The sequence below is a fragment of the Rutilus rutilus genome (genome assembly GCF_951802725.1).
Source record: "Rutilus rutilus genome assembly, chromosome: 23".
NCBI classification, from domain to species: domain Eukaryota; kingdom Metazoa; phylum Chordata; class Actinopteri; order Cypriniformes; family Leuciscidae; genus Rutilus; species Rutilus rutilus.
In genome coordinates, this window is record NC_140233.1 from 12559314 (window position 1) to 12580964 (window position 21651).

Genomic DNA, 21651 nt, shown 5'->3' on the forward strand with positions numbered 1-21651 from the left:
TTGATTTGCTCACTGGATAGGCTACTATGTAAGTTACTGAAAAGCTTAAGTTACACTGAATGATGATTATTCATTTTGTTCTTAAGTCACATGGTTCAAACTTACAAGAAAATTATCAATCAGAATCGGTTTACTTATTTTTAGGGAAGTGCCGAGCTGTTTTTTGACGTGCCTTTGCAAATATTGCAGACTACGTTTAGTTAGTTGCATTGTGGGTAATATAGTATTAGCCTGTAAACTGTCATATTCAGGTTGTCAGGCGTGGCCATGTTTAAGGATTATATACGCCTATAAACGCTTAATGCTATAGGATTTTACAGTAACATTAGATAAGCACTATGTTCCCTTAAGGGATTATGGAAAATATCCTACAGGCCAACTCCTAGGGTTCTTCCCAGAACCAGTCAAACTCTCACCAGTGAATATACACCAAATATGAATATGATACAAATCTTTTTGCACACAGAATCATCACGAATGGACGTTCTTCCTCGCGCGTGGTGGGTTCTGACGTCGGTTCTCTTCTGAAACGCATCATCTGGCAACCCATCATCACAGTTCCTCTCTCAGCGAAGCTAAGCTACATCACTGCGTTTCCCATCACTGCTGGATACAGCACCAGAGCCCTCGGAGCAACGCGCAAAAATAGTGCGGGGGAAATCTATTAAATATCACAGGTAAGCGCTCGTGTTTTTCACGGTTGAATCCTTTGTTGCCTTGTTTTTCCTAAGCGCAAAATTGAGTTTGCGCGTTTTTAGAGAGTGAATGCTAGCCGTTAGCACACTTTCGCATGCGGGGTTTTTTAGCGCCGCGCCGGTGTGTTGAAATCCTCCCTGAAAGACGCACAGCTGGAAAGTAATGCTTAAGCTGTATCTTGTTTAAATGCGCAGATTTGATTGAGAAAGAACATTTTGTTTCCTTTTCAAATTGGTGACCATAAATAGTTTTTTTTTTCCTTCGCTAAAAGAGTTCGTGGGTATATTAAAAAATATGGGAATGTCTTTTGAAACTTATAAGACTTCTATTGCAGTGTGTATTCTTTATTAATAATGCAACGTTACAGTTATTAAATATGTATTTATTGGATTCCCCTGCAATTAGGCCTATAGTGATTGTCATCTCCCCATATGCTTTCAAAACACTTCAAGCATGAATAAGGAAACGCTACAATTTGTGCGACCAGTGAGGTTAAAATGTTACTTTTTAGTGGGCGCGTGAGCTTCTTATTAAATGTGACGCATGTGTCATTTTTTTCTCGTGCCCAACGCGGCAGTGGTGATGATTGTGATTAACGTGATTCATCCCAGTGATTCGAATCTTTTGCTCTCCAAACGATTTGTTCAGCTGATTCGTCCATTCTGCACGTTACGGCGTTATGCCTGTAGGTGGCGACAAAAGTGTCTGCCTTTTTGCTTTTGAACGAGTCATTGAGTCATTTACTCAACTGATTTGTTAAAACATAACATTCGTTTATAACATAACATAACATAACGTTTGCTAAACTACTAAGCGACTCCAAAAAGAGTGTTAAAGCATAATTTCCCTGCACTTTATTAACTCTACGTGTAATTCTTCTGCCTATTTTTGATGTGATGGAGACTGACTCTCGTGATAAACTGAATGACTTAAATTATAGCCTACCCTTTTCAGTATGTTCTATATAGTAGTTAACATTTGAAGTGGATCAAAACCTTTCATCAAAGTTATACATGAATTTTGAACGATACCCGTTCTTGTCTTTGGACAACTTTGATTAACTTTTTTGATCCACTTCAAATGTTGACTACTGTAGTATGAATGTAATCTGGACGGACTACATTCACCACATTGTCCTTATCATTTGATCTATCAGCATTAGTTGCGTTTGCTTCACTGCCATTCACAAATCATCACCCGTGGCCTCAGAATCTCACTAGAAGTAGTAGGTCATCTGGGTACTTTTTGCCTACTGTTTTATGAGCACTGTGAATTCTGATATACTACTTTTTTCACCTACTGTTTTCGCCTACTATATAGTAGGGAAGTATGAGATTTCGGATGCAGCCAGTCACTCTGAGTCAGACTCAAAACACTGACTTGTTCAGTAAAGGTGTGTTCATTCAACAAGTCCAACCAAAGAACAGCTCATTCCCATACTCAATTGTTAATTTCTTGTTTATTAGTTTTTAAAGAGAGAGAAAGCAGTCATGCGCTTCAAAACAGAGAGGAAAATATGAGTTCTTGGAAGTAAATGAGTGATTTGTTCACTTAAAAGATTTTTGATTTGGATGGCAGGGCTTAACAATTTCTGTCTGTATCCCTGATTTTTCTATTTTTAAAATAGTTCATTGCATATTTCAGTAATGCTGTTTCGTTTGGATGAACATCCCCACTGTGATGTTTTAATAAGGATCACAAGATGCAAAGGCAGTGCAGTCTTGTGACAACACCAATTTATTTACTGTCACTGTATCTTTGAATCTGTACGTCAGTACTGAGGTCTATTGGTGTAATGTTTTGCTATGCACACGATATTCAATCCCATTAGCTTTGAGTACTTTTAGTTAGGCTCTTAATGGAAGGCTTTTATGCTAAAGCACTATTGACCACATTCATTCTGTTGATGGTATTTGTTTACATACCTCTAACTTGTTACAGTAGTTCAGTTCCTCAGGTGCCCATGTGACACATTAATTATTCAAACTGAGTATGTGGGATCTAGGATCAATTTGCATCTGGTGTACATGAAAGTGACATGGTCATGTCAGATGTTCCCATATAGAATTTGGAAAATGTCGGTGAGATTTGCATTCTTTCTCGGGTGAGCGATAGGGATGTCACGATGAGGAAATTTTCACGACGGTATATAAACTTCTGACAATATAGCCTACTCTTTTAGGTCTCTTTTGAATGCGCGCGTGCTTTTCACTTTTGTTTTTGAATTCATGATCACGCATATTCTGTGTATAGGAAGTGGCAGCACAGACCACACATTTTACAAGATTAAATTAGTCGACGCTCAGGATCTGTTGCGCACCAAATCCTCCTCTATCATCCTGTCAGTTATCTCTCCTTATCGTCATGTGATGAGTGAAATCTGACTGTGCTGTGACTCTGCAGCTCGTGCTTTATGGAGCAGAGTAGAGTTGTCAAAAAGTACCGACTTCGGTACTGAAATTTAAAAATGTGACTATACCAGCATTTCCCTCAAGCATTTTGAACGGATTTTTAAAGGGATAGTTCACCCAAAAATGAAAATGAGCCCATGATTTACTCACTCTGAAGCCATCCTAGGTGTATATGACATTCTTCTTTCAGACGAATACAATCAGAGTTATATTAAAAAATGTCCTTGCTCTTCCAAGCTTGATAATGGGCTGTTTGTCTTTGGAAGTCCATCAAAGCGAATGTATTCATGATTAAAGTGCTCCACGCATCTCCGGGGGTTAATAAAGGCCTTCTGAAGTGAAGCGATGCGTTCGTGTAAGAAAAATGATGCCCAGCCCTGTTCTTTTGAACCGCGAGAGGCGTCAATTGCCGCCATTACGTTGTGCTTAAGTTCAAGGGTTTCTCTTTTGGCGTAAATCGATGCGTACGGCCGTCTGCCGGAAGCTAGTTATTTTAGTTGATAAAGTTTTAAATATGGATATTTTTCTTACACGAACGCATCGCTTCGCTTCAGAAAGCCTTTATTAACCCCCGGAGATGCATGGAGCACTTTAATCATGAATAGATGCGCTTTATTGGACTTCCAAAGACATATAGCCATTCACTCCCATTATCAAGCTTGGACGAGCCAGGACATTTTTTTTTTAATAAAACTCCAATTGTATTCGTCTGAAAGAAGAATGTCATATACTCCTAGGATGGTTTGAGGGTGAGTAAATCATGGGCTAATTTTCATTTTTGGGTGAACTATCCCTTAAAACACCTCTGCTTAGCCTTTGTGTTGACGGTTGACGCGCTCAACATGTCTGTGATTGGCTACAATGATCAACAATGACATTTTTGACGCTCTTCACCGAGTGATTACTATACACATGGGAGCGTTTAAAAGCAGGCATCTATTAGCGGATCACTAATATATATACCATTGTAGCCAATCACAGATATGTTGAGCTGAAATTTTCAGCACAATGGCCAAACAGAGACATATATGTTGAGCGCGTCAACACAATGACCGATCAGAGGTGTTTAAGAATCTGTTCAACAGCGCTCAAAATGCTAGAGGGAAATGCTGGTATCGTCACATTTTTTGAATTTCAGTACTTTTGACAACTCTATAGAAGAGCAGGTCCGCTCTCAGTTTATAATTGTAGCGTCATTTTTCCAATTAAATGTTTTTTTTTTTTTTCTATAAAAACTGTAATGTAATCGGTGTACGGATGTAACATAGGTATCAACGACTACCGCTGCAAGCCTAGTGAGAGATCAGCTTTCAGGGTTAGAAAATGCCAACCTCTCTGTAGGGACTGATTTCTTTTGCCCACAGTCCCTGAACTTTCTTTAAGCTTTGCTCCCTGACAGTTGGACACTGTTTAATGCCAGTGTCAATGCAGAGGCAGCTTTCGGTCCTTAGTCAGAGAAGTGCTGAGTGGCTCTTGGAAAGAAAGCACACTGCACAATGTCTTGTCTCGCCTTCTGGAATAATCCACCTGACCCCCACAATTAAACCAGCATTCATTAGTTCTTGATTGGCTGCTTAAGGCAAGTGCGTCAAAGTAACCCATGCACTTCACTAAATTATTTTAAGAGACTTTTTGATGCAGATTATACCCTGCAAGTCTGGAAAGAACCCAGGATTTGCTGCCATAATGTCAGACTCTGGGGTCCATGCAGCTGTGGAACTTGGCACCAGTGTTCTGCAGGAAACAAAACAGCACATGGCCAGCGGGAAGTTTTTACACTGAGTGGCCTGTTTACGGAAAGGATCGTATGATGTGGCTGGACGCATCAGGAAAAAAGTGGCAGGCTGAGATTGAAACAACATATATTGGGTCAAAACACCATGTTATGCACTCAAAAAAAAAAACATAAAAAAAAAAGTTTAAATTTTTCTCTTTCCCCGCCAGCGTTTTCGAAAAAAGTTGCCAGCCACTGCCAGCATTTTTTCACAAAAGTTAAAAAATCTGTTGTTTGAATATCTGAACATTCAGTATGTCAAAAGAAAGAACAGACCCACTGCTTTTAAACAAACAGAAACGTTGTATTCTAGCTTCATGCATTGCTTTTTTATCGAATACTCAAACATTTTTAGCAAAAAGCTGAGAAAACACGTTTTTGTCAAAGACTACATCCGGATCGGATACGGAATAATGATCAAAACATAGATGGAGTAGATCGAGTCCATCAATGGCATCACAGTCCTGTACCTCGTCCTGCGTCAACATTTCATTCAGTAACATTAGGCAGTTTTGATTTATATGCTGTTTAATGTTGATGATCGCATTATATTACATATGCATATGACTGATATCGCTTGTTTCTGCTTCTTATTTGTCTGTGTTTTGATCAGGAGATTCAGTACTCTTTCAGAAGATGCGTAAAAGCGCCCCCTACCGTATTATAGTGAAAACACGGAAAGCCGGAAATTTCCGTCAATGGCGGGGAAAGAGTTAATAAACTAAATGTTCATTCTGCTTTAAAATCAAGTTTAGTCAACTCAAATATCCAAGTTGTCACTTAGTACAACTTCACTTTTCAAGTTGGCTAAACGTAAAATTTTAAGGTGAAACACTTTTTTTACAGTGTGTTAAAGTGAGCCTTAAAATTGTTCTGATCAAACACTGAGTGAGATTAGATTGCATCCTATATTTTTTGGGTCATTTACATTTGACCCACATACTGTTTTTAGGCTTGCCAACTTTTTAAACTTATTAAACTTACTAAATTTATCTAGTCTGCAGTACAATCTAATCATCTATGCCTTCATTTTCCAATGTTTATTAGGGCTATCTTGGAGGTTTTTAATGTAATTACTAAATTGTATGCGTGGAAATGTATTTTAAAAAGTATTGTATATATGTGTGTATATATATATGTCCTTAATGTAACTTTTGGTCAGTTTAAAGCATCCTTGTTGAATAAAAACATCTTTAAAAAAATCCTACTGAGCACAAACTTCTGAACAGTAGTGTATGTGATTACTTTGACTGGGCAAGAAGAAATCTGTAGTAGAAAATTCTTCACTGATATTTGATTACATATTAACCCAGTATCTGCTGCGGATGAGCTGCTGTATTAGCTTGTTATCAGTGGACAAGAGATAAGAATAGATAAGAATAATAAACTTGTGTATTTTGTTGTGATTTACTACGGCGTTCAATTTGTCCAATCAAATGATGAAATGTAAAACATTTTCATTCGATGCACCTAAAGGCCATTTAGGAGCTCTTTTATTGACCCAGCTGCGCTCCAGAATAGTAATACAACACCGCCTCTTAAGTAGGCATCACAGATTTTTTTCAAAAGTCTCAGGCGGTTAAGCCTTTAGTGTCATGCAGTAATTGTGGACTGAGATCTTGGCAGGAAAGGAAGGAAGTGAACTCCATGAAATATTTACCGCAGACTAACGAAACTGCACGATTTCTAAAGCAACGGCTTTGAGGTTCTTTACAGTAATCTATTTTGGTGAGATCCCTTGTGAAATGTGTGCATATTTGCAGTGTGATACCGTGTGGCAATGTTTCTCTTGGTCTTTTTCAGGGGTGTAACAGAGGAGGGAAGGTGCACTCAAGATGGTCACCATTCCAGAGTACTACGAGGGAAAAAATGTTCTCATCACAGGGGCTACAGGCTTTATGGGGAAAGTACTTCTGGAGAAGCTGCTACGCTCCTGTCCCGGTGTCAAAGCTGCTTATGTGCTTGTCCGGCCCAAAGCAGGACAGGCACCCCATACCCGTATCTCTGACATGATCAACTGCAAGGTGAGTAAGTGCAGGCCTGGAAGATTGTTGGGGACCTTGGTTTGGTTTCTCAATTCGGGTATTTATTTATTTAAATATTACTCTGTTCAGTTATACATTTGGCATAAAACGAGGTGATGTAGAACATAACTCAGCTCTTGAACTGATTTTTCTTTTTTATCAAGTGAACAATTATTTCAACTATGCAGTCATTTTGGCCATTTGGAATCAAAATGTTTAATTCAAAAAGCAAAATACGATTAGAACTTGTTAAATCTATTACAATTCTACTGCTCTTATCTTTAGTTAAAATATTTATGCAATGATGCATGCAAGCAAATTGTTCAAGGATAATGAATTGAACATAACTCTGAGTTTAGGTTTACATCACAGACAAATAAAACTAGAGGCGTCTTGACAAAATGATTATTTTCTGTGTTATTTTAGTATTATTAATATCTTCTTTTAGTTTTATTTATATATTATAGTCTTTATTAATATTTTGAATTAGCCTTTATATATTTTTATATATAAGGTTTTGCTTTTTTGTCATTTTTATTAGTGTATATTATGCATGTTTATTAGTATATATTAGTGCTAAACGAATAATCATATCGCAATCACGATGTCAAGCCTATGCGATTATATGACGATATTTTGATCTTATTCAGCGTGAGACTCACGCAATTGACAATTTTCACACACTCACGCCACACATCCATTTTCTCAAGCAGAGAAAAATCGCGACACTGACACCAACAGACTAGACAGAGCAGGTTACTTATGATATGAAACAAATTCTTACCTCTCAGATTCTGTAAATTCTATTACGAAATTCAAACAATAGCGTTTGGCCGCTTGTAAATCTGACGTGACAGATCTTGGTCGTGAACCGAACATCTCTTTCTCTTTACTAGTTAAAGAGTTTACACCCCCCCACCTCCACAATGGCTGCATAGGTGCACTGGAACAATCCTTCCTAAAACGCATTAAACTTTCGTTTACAAAGACGTGAAACCCACCGAGTGGTCAGGGGTGTTCACTGATATGTTCACACAAAAATCGCAGTTTTTTTTCGTAGTTTTTGTCCAACTCCATTGACTTGTATTGGATGTGCTGTGAGGTACGGTATTACTCCGCCGCCGGAAACGGAAATGGGGTTGTTTGTATTCTTTCTGTAGTCTTATGCAGTCGCGGTATCGTAGGCTACGCTATCCAAACATTTTTAAGACAACGATCTTCTGCTTCTTCTGTGTATTCAATGAAATGCCAGTGGTTTGCTTGCAATTGGCAAAGGTGCATTATCGCCACCAACTGGGCTGGAGTGTCTATTATTCAAGCTCTCAACGGAAGAATGTACGGGTGTGAGGCGTTTGGAAAAATAGGTCCACAGTTTTACAACGAATGGTAAAACACCTGTTGGATAGCATCTTTTGCAGCGATTTTTGTGTGAGCATATCAGTGAACACCCCTGACCACTCGGTGAGTTTCACGTCTTTGTAAACGAAAGTTTAATGCGTTTTAGGAAGGATTGTTCCAGTGCACCTATGCAGCCATTGTGGAGGTGGGGGGGTGCTACCACAGAAACCGAAAATTCTCGGGCCAGCAGCATGTGTCCAAATTTCAATCTTAACCATTCTATTTCATCAGAAACGATCTGAAAACAGGGCTTTAAGTGTAAAATACCGAACTTGTCCTTTAATAGTAAATAAACACGAGTGAACGTGTTGAAAGATACAGTACAACTTATCGAAATGTTTATGCCTCATACATAATATCGATCAATCTGTGTTTTTCAACCGCAGAAAGAGGTCAATAAAACAGCTGGAGAACAATGCCATAACGTTACATTTACCTCAGGAAAGCCATTTGATAGCACGTTAGTTGGCTGGACAAATTATATATATATAGAGAGAGGAGTATTTTGCTAAATATGTGCACTATATTAAATATTTATTTTATTTTTTTACTTGTATCATTAAAATATTGTAACGTTGTCGTCATAGCCTAGTAAAAAAACACATTATATTTCATTTGAGTTGTTATTTTTAACCTTTAATAATAATACCAGCTGACAGGCCTCTCTGTATGTTTACAGCATTAGGTGAGATAGCTAATATTTATCCGAATGAATCGATATTGAATCAAGATCGGAATCAAATCACAAGATCTGAATTGAAATCGTAAATAATCGCAATAATAAAAACAGTAGCCTACCAGTCATTGTACCATGTAAACATTGTAACATGTTGTCACTAAACTTAAAGTTCTGTTTAGTTACCAAATGTTTTGACAATCACAATACACTGCTTAAATGTCCCTGTTTGTCTGGACAATGTTCAAAATATCTTATTTTCATGAGCATACTTGTTCTTATTTATTGTTCTATTTATTTTTTACTATTGTACTATTGAGACAATAACAAGTTTGCAGTAATGCAAAGATGTCATTATTTCATTTAGTAAAACATATTATTTTAATTTGAAAACGCTGTGCATTTAGTTGTTGATAGTTTGAGTTGAGAAATACACATTTCAGCATTATTACTCTGTGTGTACATTTTTCTTGAGAACCAAGCAAGCTGACTCATGAAACCATTTGTTTGTTATATCGCAATATTGACCTCAATAATCGCAATATATATAAAACTAGTGTTCTGTTGTGGAAATTAAGCAAAATATTTAAAATGTTCCTCAGAAGTCTGATGAGGATAGTTTTCCCAGCTGCATAAGAAGTCCAAAAAAGATTTTTTAAGGAGTTTGCAGCTTCTGATTTCTCTTAATGTAGTTGAAATCAATTCATAAACCTTGCTCACTTCTTAATGTTTAAAAGTATGGATTAATGACTAAGCCGCGGATGCACTATATATGTGACGTCAGCATGTAGATTTGCATGGACTCTCAGGATGCTTTGAATGCTCTAGATTGCTCTGATAGGGCTAAGTCTTATCTCTCACTCTGTTTGCTCTGTATACACAGTTATTATTTGCTCTTTACACAGTGTTATTATAAGCACATCTGGCCATATCTAGGTAATGTTGATAACATTGTTTCACAGGGTGTGCGTGACAGAAATGTATACGTGATATGTGATTATGGTGAAAGTGATCTTGAGCCTTTAAATGTTTCAGCTTTTTGACAGACTGCGGGAGGAGCAGCCTGATTTCGGAGAGAAGATCGTGGCAGTCAACAGCGACCTGACGCAGCCAGATCTGGATCTGAGCACGGAAGACAAGGAGACCCTCACAGGCTGCGTGAACATAGTGTTTCACTGCGCTGCCACTATCCGCTTCAACGAGCCTCTGAAGTAAGCCGTAATCTCCACCCACAGGACGCCACAAATCTACTGCTACAAGCTTCTGATTATTTAGGCGAGGACATCACAGGAAGCAACTGAGGGACTGTTTACACAACACCATTTTCAACTAAAAACTGAGAACTTTTTATGCGTTTTGGTCGTTAATTTACATATTTTTGCATATGATGCATTAAAATGTATTATTTACACTTACAATAATAATAAATATTATTTTAATTACTTTTATTATTGCTATTATTTTAATTGTTCATGCTAATAATAATAATACAAGTATTATTAATGACATAACAAATGTATTATTAACAACATCAATAATAATAGTAATAAATATTACACTATAATTAAACACAATAATACTCTAATATTAATAAATAATTATTAGTAATAGTATTTATAATAAATGAGTAACTAAAATATGATCATTTATTAATAATAGTGCTCAAGTAACATTGCTGGCCCAGTGAAAAGGGATAAAATGCGTATTTTATGCCATTCACAGTATATGTCTGCTTAACATTGATTTATTTGGATAACTCAGTAAGCTGAAAGACAAACTACAGTGATTGCAAATGATCATGATTAGATAACGGTCAGGTGGTTTTACAGAAATCGCTGCAGGTTTATTTTCACATCTGTTTACTCAAAACCTCATTCTTCCGCAGTGTTACTGGAGTTCAGTGTTTTTTTTTTTTTTTTTCTGTCCCCTTTTCTGCAGAGATGCCATGCAGTTAAATGTGCTGGCCACGCAGAAGATGGTTAGTTTGGCTCACAGTATGAAGCATTTGGATGTGTTTATCCACGTGTCCACAGCCTACGCCCACTGCGACCGAGAGCTCATCGAAGAGGTGGTCTATCCACCACCTGTCGATTACAGGAAGCTTATAGACACACTGGAGTAAGTCTTCACAATACACTCTTCTTATCTGTGGATCCTGCAATCTTAAAACCCCCCAAAAATGTGTTGCTAATAAAAACCTTAAAAAAAACGCCGACACAACTACAAATAAAATCAAGAACAAAGTAAAACAAAATGAACATTGAAGCTATTTCAAGCATGATTAACTAGACGCAACTCTTTTGTTTTTTCCCCTCAACTTCATGGATTTGTCTGACATTGACAGGTGGATGGACGACAAACTCGTCTCTTTAATAACGCCAAAGTTGTTAGGTGAGCGGCCTAACACATACACGTTCACTAAAGCCTTGGCGGAGCACCTCGTCCAACAGGAGTCTGGAAACCTCAATATCGCCATCGTCAGGCCCTCTATAGTAGGAGCCAGCTGGAAGGAACCGTTCCCCGTAAATATGCTCATTTACATTCTCAAACATCATTAAACTGCACATACTGCCTGGATTTTGAACACCACTCTATCTTTCCCACTCTGTCAAAGGGCTGGATTGATAATTTCAATGGGCCTAGCGGGATATTCATCGCTGTGAGTACCCACTTTGGCATTTCACTGCATTCGTTTCATTGTTTATTGGTAGTTGATGTTAAAAGCTGTTTTTTTTTTGTTGTGCAGGCAGGAAAGGGGATTCTACGAACAATGAGGGCTTCAAATAACGCTGTCGCTGACCTCGTGCCAGTCGACGTGGTCATAAACACAACTTTGGCCGCTGCCTGGTATTCCGGTTCCCAGAGGCACGCCAGGTCGGACAACCACACAAACACCAACAGGCACACTAAATCCCTCACGCACAGATCACTGGAAAATAAAGTCATGGAATAGATGGAGCCAGTTTTCTGAAAGTGTTGTTTGTCTCCATCACAGGCCGAGAAGTATGTTGGTGTACAACTGCACGACGGGCGGGATCAATCCTTTTCACTGGGGTGAAGTTGGTATGAATCACTTTTTCAAACAAATCGCTGCATGACTCAAATGCCTTCATTGGCCTTCAGTGCTTCATTTTCCCATTTAATTTTTGCTCTCCAACTGCAAATCGAAGAACTTGTCACTTTTAAATGAATGAGCTTTAAAACCGCGTCACGTTTGAACATGCGTACGTGTATATTATGGGCGTTAGCTGGCTCATTATTTTGCTCTGTCTTTTATGGGAACAGATTTAACTTGGGTTTAACTTTAGGTTGGGGCGAAATTAGTTATGATAACCATTAGTAGATGAATTATGATTGGTGTAGTAGTGCTGTAATCATAATTGTTTTTTTCCTTTCATCACTTTATGGAAAAAGTGACATGGCAACAAAGTAAATCTTTGTCCATTATTATATTATATTATTGCTGAACACATCAATTTAATCCATTTTAATCAGTTAATTCTAATTTTTCACTGGCCAAATCACAATTTTTATATTTTATATTTTAAGACACCAGCAGTGTTAAAATATAATTTAACTGTCTTAAGTAATAACGCATCAAGTATTTACATTAAATCAGTTAAACTAAACGTTTGGTAATATATATTTCATGAATCAATTTCTTTTACATAAACATTTTCAGACAATAAATAGGTTATTAATGTTATATAATACCTATAATTATATAATATATAAATGATGTAATATGTTATATATTTTATGATTATACTATGTTGTATTATATTAGTAAATGCTTTTTTTTTTGTTGCTTTTAAAAAAATCCATATTAATCAGTTAATTTTAAGGGTATAACAGTTCTGTAAATGTCATTATTTGAGAATTAAATTATATTTTAACACTATTTTTATAACATTTTTATTTTCAAAAAGACCCTTTTTAGACAAGCATTTAGCTGCCTATTGCAGCAACATGTGCCGTATGTTTTTCTTTTTGTATGAAAATATAAAAACTAGTAAATACCATGATGATTGAGCATTACACACACCAAAGATTTTCAAAAATGAACTCTATATTTAATACTTGGCTTCAGTGAGATCTCCTTAGTGTCTGATTTGTGTCATGTTTAGGTTGAGGGACACAATTCCCTTTTAACTAAGCGTTTGTTGGAATACGTTTCAGTGCCGTTGTTACTGTTATCACAACAAACTTGTCTCTAGTGATCTCTTAAAACAGGTTTGACTCATTCTATCACTGTGATGAGTGACTGACATTCAGTGGGACTGAAAATATTTATATCTATTTACAGGTATAAATAGATATTAGAGACATTAGATGAACCATGGTACAAGAGTGTACTGAACCATATTAGGGGCTTTCGCACCGGATAGTTCTAGGAACTAGCCACCAGGGTGGTTCCCGAGAACTAATGGTTCCCCTTGGAACGTTTTCCTGTTGCATTCGCACCGCCAGTATGAACTTTGAAGTGACGTAAGCCACGCTCGTTGTTGTGACTTTTATTTTGACGGCGCTGAGAACGAACAAACAGTGCTCGCGTTCTCCATGTTCATTAGTTTACGATCTGTCTAACAGTCCTGTCTAATACGTTAATGCATAGAAAGTAGACAGTATATGAAAAGGTATTAGCGCATGCCGTGTGGTTGATGTCCAATGTTGCTAGCTGAACAGAAATACATGATCATGTTTAGCTTGGTCTCCTCAAAGTTGCGTTGGATTTTCTCCTCAGCGTAAAGGTTAAGAGGCCCATCTATCACTGTTTTCCATGTTCATATAGTTAGTTTCTGGAGTAAATATATAGGCTATAATCTGTGTTTTTACATAGCTTTTTTAAAAATGGCGGGTGCTGGTGTTTTGCATGCGTTCGACCAATATCAGTACACTAACGTCACGGATAGTTCCTATTGTGCTGGTTTAGACTCTACTCTGAAGTAGGAACTAAATTAGTTCCTCCAAAAGAGTTCCTAGAACTAAAATCGTTCCTAGTTCCCGCGGTGCGAACGCGCCGACATCCGGGTACTTTCACCAATAGTTCTAGGAACTTGGAAAAGGTTCCTCCTGTGCGAAAGCCCCTATTGTTCACATTTTCTACTGGAACCATTTCATCCCTAATTAATTAGTTAATATTCAAATGAATGTTTATTTATAATCAGAATTGTGTTGCAGTTGGAGCAATCCATAGGACTCAACAATACGGATTTTTTTTGTTGCCCTGCCCAAATGTTCACTGCCCAAACAAAAAAAAAAAAAAAATTTTTTTTTTATGTATCAGACAGAATTAAGATAATACCTTACGAAACCAGTTATAACATAATTCGGTATATATATATTAAAATATGATTAATTTAAAATAAATTACAGTTCTGTTAACTGGACCAAAGCACTTTCGTCATTGTTGAGCCCTGGCTACTCACTAAGATGAATATACCATATATGAATGGGATGATACTTTAAAAAGGATCCCAAATACTATGCTAATTAAATGACCGTGTTGCTTTTTAACCCTGAACCAAGTCATGCGCACCTGTGCCGTTTACTGTTAAACCCGTTTTTGTCTCTTAGAGTACCATGTTACATCTACTTTCAAGAGGAACCCCCTCGAGCAGGCCTTCAGGCGGCCAAATGTAAATCTCACAACCAATCACCTTATCAATCAGTACTGGATTGCTGTAAGCCACAAGGCGCCAGCATTCCTATATGATCTCTTCCTCAGGATGTCAGGAAGAGAGCCCAGGTAAATCCGACCGCTTCGTCCCGCTTCCTCCCCCACGCTTCCTCCTCCACGCTCGGTCTAGCCATCACGTGTCGTTCTCCTCGTCTTGGGCAAGGATGCATAACCCACTCGGAGACTGGGTTCTGCACGCTTCCCGTCCACGTGTGTGCTTAGCCGTGTGTGTGTGTAGCTCTGTTTAAAATGCTCTTGTATGTTGTATGCCTGTATTCCTTTTCGCAGAGTACTGCATAAACATGACGTTCAAGACCAACCCCTTAGAACAGGCTTTCAGGCGCCCCAATGTTAACCTGCGATCCAACCCTTTTACCAATCAGTACTGGACCACAGTGAGTCACACCCTCCCTGCCCTGCTGTATGACGGGTTTCTCATGTTGACGGGTCAGAAGCCCCGGTAAGGTCTTCAGTACCCGCTTCTCCACCTCTTTGTCCTCCCTCCTTCCCCTCCCTCACCTCCACCACTGGGTGTTGGGTGCGTGGTGTGGCATGGCCGGCCGGCGGGCTGGGAAGGAAGCGCCCAGCCTGGCCTTCTGCTCGACTTCATGGCATCGGACAAACGCTGCTGGCCGGCTAGCATTAAAGTGCATGGAGTCCTGCACGTTTTTTGTTACTACTTTGGAAAAGGACATGGATCCATCCCATAATTCCATCTTTCTCTTATTTATTATGTTTGATTTCTTTTTCTGAGCCATGCCATTAAGTCTTCAAGAGAGGTCTTTTGGTCTACTCTTGTAGCACATGGAAACATGGAAGCTGGCAATGATGTTTTGATCAACAACGCCTGTACTCACCAAGCAAGTCGGAGTGCTCCACTCAGATCAGATACGGACAGTTTACACAAGAGTTTACTGTCAAAAACGCCAAACTGATCAGAGAACAGCACTCAGTATAAGCAATGGGGCCAGGTACCAAACTCTCTGCTCTAGGAATTGGTTTAAGATGGGGGTTTTCAAACTGGGGTCTAGGATGCCTGCAAGAAAATTGTACTTTTTTAAGGGTTTTCAAGGTAACTTTTAACCATATACAAATTTTATAATAATTTTTTTAATGCATTTCAATATTTTTTCAATAATTTTATAACATTTTTGAATTTATGTAAATATTTGTTTTTGAAAAATTAAAATAATTTATATTTATAAATTATAAAAAATTATTATACACACAAAATGGTGAAATATGACTCTTTTTTTAATTTTATATTACGATTTCATTTTTTAATTCTGTTTTCCAAAGACTGGTTGGAAATCATGCGATTTTAAGATTTTTTTAATTTAACTATTACAAAAAATACACCGTTGCATGTATCTATTAAAATGGCGGTCCTTCGCAAAGGGGGCATATTTGGGGGATCTTGGCTTTAAAAGGTTTGAAAGTCCCTAGTTTAATCCACTAAATTAAAATTACAAGGATCTGTCCTTCTAATTTTACATAAAAAATACGATGGATGCATAAGTTGGATATTTGATCCATCCGTGCAAAAATGCTTTTAAGTAGCAGTGAGTAGATGTGTTTGGTATCTGGAGATTTTTTAAAGTTGCTGTTCTAATACGATGCATGCAGTCATCCCCTATCCAACCGATCTTGATGGGAAACTGGGCGTTTCTGGACATTTCCATTTACAATTCCAACAGTGCTTTGTCAGATAAAGCCTGAGAAAATTTGGTCTACATCTGGTACAGTTTATAGACGTACACAGAGAAAAGAAAAAAAATCAAGAATCTCAAGTACACAAATGCACCCAGGTGCCCCTCCAAGATCCTTCAATGTCTTAACCGTGTGATCTTTGCTCAACCAAAACATAATGGGAATCCACAGTTGTGTTTGCCGGAGGATTGTGATTCGAAAGTGCTGCAGTGGGATCTAACCTGAATCTAATAAACTACAGGATGAATGGGTCAAAGAAAGTCTTCATATATTCTTTTTGACTAATTGAGGAGTTTTTTGTTTTTTTTTGACCTTTGCAAAAATAAAAAAACCCACACAAACGGTTTTACAGTATCCAAATTTGCACTTTTTACAGTACCAATCTTTTCAGCCTATTTCACAGTGTGATTTGTGCATTGTCCTATATGCTTTACGTACTGGTTCGTAAATTATTGCTTCATCAACCTATTTCAGTGTGGTTTCTCGGCCGCCACAGAGTTAAATTTGTTCAAGTGGACATAAGGCCTTGAAATTAGATGTACACCATTAATGAAAGCCAAATTTTGAGCACTTTTCAGTGTACCAATCTTTTTTTATGGACCCTCGAATTTGGCAAATAGGACAATGCACACAGCAGTATTGCGCCATCAGCCCATTTCGTGGCGTGGTTTCTCGGCCGCCATTGTAAAGAGGATACAATCTCTATTAATTCCATGCACATCCATGCGCATATTTTCTTCATAGTAAGACGACAGTAACACACAAAGGAAATGGGTTATAGTAGCCTATACATAACCGGAAATTATAACGCACTACCACACAAAAAATTCCAGTTTTTTTTGAAAAAAATCTAAAGTTTCTCATGGGCACGCGAAAGTATTAATGTTTTATTTTTGCAAAGGTCCCTTTAGGGTCTCCATAGTTTTGTGTTTTTGTTTTATTTTTTTCTCTTTATTTGGGAAAGCTAACCTATGGAAGCCTTTTTTTTCCTCCTAGTAAAAAAATTCAATTATTTCTCATACTTATGACTATATCTGACAATGTGACTTGATATCTTATAATTGCAAACTATATGTAAATATTTCATATTTAAAACTTTATCTGACAGTTACCTTTTATTTTTAGTATTTTAGTTAGTTTTATTTTTACTCTGGGGGCAGAAATGGGCTTCTCTAATAACCTACATTTTGTTATTTAATAAAGCATTGCATGGAATTAAATATTTTGCTATCACTAAACCATCCAGATTAAGTCATATACAAGCTGTGGTTTCTTAAAACTACTTTTGTAGTTTTGTAGCATTTGCTCTTATTAAATTGAATGCCCTTTTGGGGGTTTAACTCCACATCCAGCCCACTTCAATGCTCATCTGAAGCTATGCATCTCTCCTTTTCTCCCGCTCGCTCCTTGTGTTGTTTCCGTGGCGACGCAGGATGATGAAGACAATCACTCGGTTGCACAAGGCCATGATGGTGCTGGAGTACTTCACTAGCCACTCGTGGGTGTGGAACACGGACAACGTCACCATGCTCATGAACCAGATGGGAGCTGAGGACAAGAAGGTGCGTGTGTGTGTGTATATGTACTATTAATACACTCGCAGCCTGCCGTTAGCACAGTTAAAGAAGTCTCATCTGTGACTCTAAATCATGATTTACATCGGTTAAAATGCGTCCGTACACTATATTGTGAATGAAATATTCATTCAAATTCATCTCTGACTTTTATCAATGCTTGAACTCTTGAGTTGAATGTTCTTTTTGTGCTCAGGTATTTAACTTTGACGTCAGGCAGTTACACTGGGCTGAATACATGGAGAATTACTGCATGGGCACTAAGAAGTATGTTCTCAACGAAGAGTTGTCAGGACTCCCAGCGGCACGCAAACACTTGAACAAGTATGTACTGAAGTTCTCAAGGTTACCTTGAGGATAACTAATTATCTAGAGCAACAGTCACACTGAAATAGTAAATGCTGCACTGTCGCATGCAGCTGCTCAATTTTGTCGCATTGCCAAATGTCTCTGTCGCCCATTGAACTCTATTGTAAATGAATAAAAAAAACGGGTTTATCCAGACTGAGATGCATCTGTAAAAATTTAATTGGAATCACATTTCAAACCACCTCCATATCTGTTTTTTTTTCTGCTGTCCAGACTTGCAAAACCCCATCTGGATATGCAAAAAAATCAGATTTTTGCTGGCAGTCTGAACATAGCCTAATGCTCACTTTAAAAAAAAACTGTTAAATAGAATCTAAACTGAATGGAATTAGCAAATCTCAAAATAAATACATATTTTTCATATGGTAAGTTATAATGTTTTGATGCCTAACTTCAGCTTTTCAAATAATTATTTTTAGTTTTTAGTGTTTTCTTTCATCTATTTAGACGAAATGGTAGGGATGCACGATATATCGGCCACCATATCGGTATTGGCCAATATTATGTTCATTTTTAATGTTATCGTTATCGGCCCGATAAGGACATTTGACCGATATATTAAAGCTGATAAATAATGGATTATTTCCTTCAGCTGAGACACTTCAGATGGGCACTGTTCGCCTGGATGTTTTTGTGCAACATGTGCAGCGCAAGTCTTTCATATAGGCTACATAAAATTGTAATGAGAACATCATTATAATTGTGTGCTTGGGACATGGATATTTATAAAAAATATAGATTTAGATTTATCGGCCAATATATCGGTTATCGGCTTTCGAATATAAAGAATTATCGATTATCGTTTGTATCGGCCAAAGTTTTCATATCGGTGCATCCCTACAAGATAGTATAATTTAATATCAGCCATGAAGTAATAATAATTATCGACATGTCAAATATAAATTAAGTGGAGATGCCAGTAATATGAAATTTAAATATTTGATAAATGTATAAAAGATATTATTAAATGGAATATTTTCCTTTTTGTCAATTTGTATTTTTTATTTGTTTTCTTTTCCCTTAGGCTGCGGAACATTCGCTATACTTTCAACACCATCTTGGTAGTATTGATCTGGCGCATCTTCATCGCCCGTTCACAGATGGCCAGAAACATCTGGTACTTCGTCGTCAGCTTGTGCTTCAAGTTCCTCTCCTATTTCAGAGCTTCCAGCACCATGAGATACTGAATCCACCCCAGCTGGATTCAACCCCCCCACCCTCTCCCGACAGCTATGCACACACTTCTGCTTTGCGACACTCTGAACTCTGAGGGTCAAGCGTTCGGGCATAGTATCCGCTATCCTCCCCTCCTGTGCAAGTGCGCCCTCAACATCACAGGGTGCAAGTGCACTCAACTGCTATGTAGAAAGCATGAATTTTCAGGGCTCGAGGTCTAAGCTCTCTCAGCATAATGAGAGCAACTGCTTCGTGCCGAGCGCGTTTGAGCACTTACTGTACCCGTTCCACCTCCTGAACGCAAACAGGTTGTGGGCGACGCTTGATTATTATGGTTTACATACTTGCTCATAGCCTACTTGTTGGCGCCAATGGCCCCTTTTCTAACTGTAATCAACGAAGCACAAGGAGAAAGAAAAAAAGAGAGATGGCTTTGTCTCAGCTCAGCTCAAAAATTATCTTCATCATGTGTCCTGTGTCTTTGTTAGATTCATCTATTTTGCCTTACTTCTTTCCAATTCCTCTCACCCTCTTCGAGACAAAAGGGAATTGACGTGTCACCAAATAAGCATTTTAAGCGTCTGATTCCAGGCCTCATGCTTGTCTTCACACTCTTTTCTTAGTCAATACCATGTCATTTTGAAATCTATTTAGTTGTGCTAGTTGAACTTAAGTTGGGGTCTCATGTTTTTGTGAAAGCAATCAGTCGCTTTTAATCAATCAGGCTTGTCTGTTTTCCTAAAAGAAAAATGCTAGCAAACGCAAGCTTTGGGTTTTCACACGCTTAAACCTGTTGCCTTTTTGAATGAGCTTAATTAATAAACATGAGCAGAACGAATTTGCGTCGAAGGTTCGTAAAACCGTTGATGTCTAACGAACAATTTACACTATCGTTCCGCTCGAGTTTCATGAATAAAGCGCGATTATTGTTTCTTGCCATAACTTACTAGTGTTCAGGTAATGAACTTTTGTACATAATACACGTTATCATTTGCATAAATCTCGAAAGCAGTCTGAGGAAACCGAATATGTTGACTTTCAAAAACTCCCGATAAAACTGTACGCAAGTCTATAGCGTCTTTACGTTCTTCAGAGCTTCGATTCCATATCAGAGGGTGACGGTTCATATTTTAACTGGATTAAGTGTTTATCTTTCCTTTCTTCACCTGATTTATTCTGTGACCTGTCTGAATGTTGAAGTAATGTGAAAGAGCTAACGGATGTATGTTTTCTAAACCATTTCTGTGCTTCTATTTAGATAAAACACTGTAATTTAACATTGTCTGCTATCAAGTATTTTCCATGTTTGAAATTAATAGGAAGTGGTAGTTTATGACGTGAAATGACAAGTGAAAAGAAGAGAGGTAAAGGCTGCTTTTATGGTCACTCATGCTTCGGATCACAATTAATGTCAAGAACTCTTTGCACATCTTAATATAATACCAGGGAACGATGGCTTGTTACTAACTGTGTGGATTACAGATTAACTATTCTGTCTTTTCTATTAACGGTTTAAAGAACTGATAATAAAAAAAAGATCGTTGCCTTCATTTCAGCGCTTCTGTCAGGATCCATATTTCTATGTGGGAGTTTGAGTGGAAGAGTGAGTTTGAAATCGAGTTCTGTGTATGCAGGGTCTCATCAAGAGTATTTTTTATTTACCCGAAATAGGGTGAAATAAAGACAAATATATTGCAATGTATAGTAGTCAACTTATCTTTGTAGTTTTCTTTGTGATGGGTAAAATTAGGCATCATTTGGTATTTTTGTCTCAGATCACAGCATTTTATAAAGGTGGTAATATTATCATTTTCTTAATTGGTCATTATAAAATGTAAGATCAAGTCGATGTCAGGCCTTGACTGGACAAATGTAGTTTGTTTCCCTTTCTTTCCATTTTGTCTGCCTTATTTATATGTACTGTTTTGTTTGTTTTTGTTTAATATCCTGTAATGATCTAAAATGTTTATTGAGAGAATTGCAATTGCCACATTAAAAAGTCAGTGGAGGGTTAAAAATCAATGGGTGCCTTTCGTTTGTAAACCAAAAGAAATAAAGAATAAACTATGAACTTATTTTTCAGTTTAATGATTCATCATTGGCTGTTACTGTTTTAAGCTGTAAAGAACATAACTATGATTTAATAGAATTAAAGCACATAAC

The 21651-nt window shown here is 37.6% G+C and overlaps 1 protein-coding gene across 1 annotated transcript; it reads left to right on the forward strand.

The window, feature by feature from the left end:
- Nucleotides 1-249: 249 nt before the first annotated feature.
- On the forward strand, nucleotides 250-21563 carry far1 (fatty acyl CoA reductase 1). Its single transcript, XM_084397429.1, has 12 exons — nucleotides 250-677; nucleotides 6685-6905; nucleotides 10015-10190; nucleotides 10918-11097; nucleotides 11324-11501; nucleotides 11594-11638; nucleotides 11726-11853; nucleotides 11975-12042; nucleotides 14557-14728; nucleotides 17802-17931; nucleotides 18140-18267; nucleotides 19337-21563. Exons 2-12 carry the CDS (start codon nucleotides 6717-6719, stop codon nucleotides 19497-19499), a joined length of 1557 nt encoding a protein of 518 aa, XP_084253555.1. The 5' UTR covers nucleotides 250-677; nucleotides 6685-6716; the 3' UTR covers nucleotides 19500-21563.
- The last annotated feature ends 88 nt before the right edge of the window (nucleotides 21564-21651 follow it).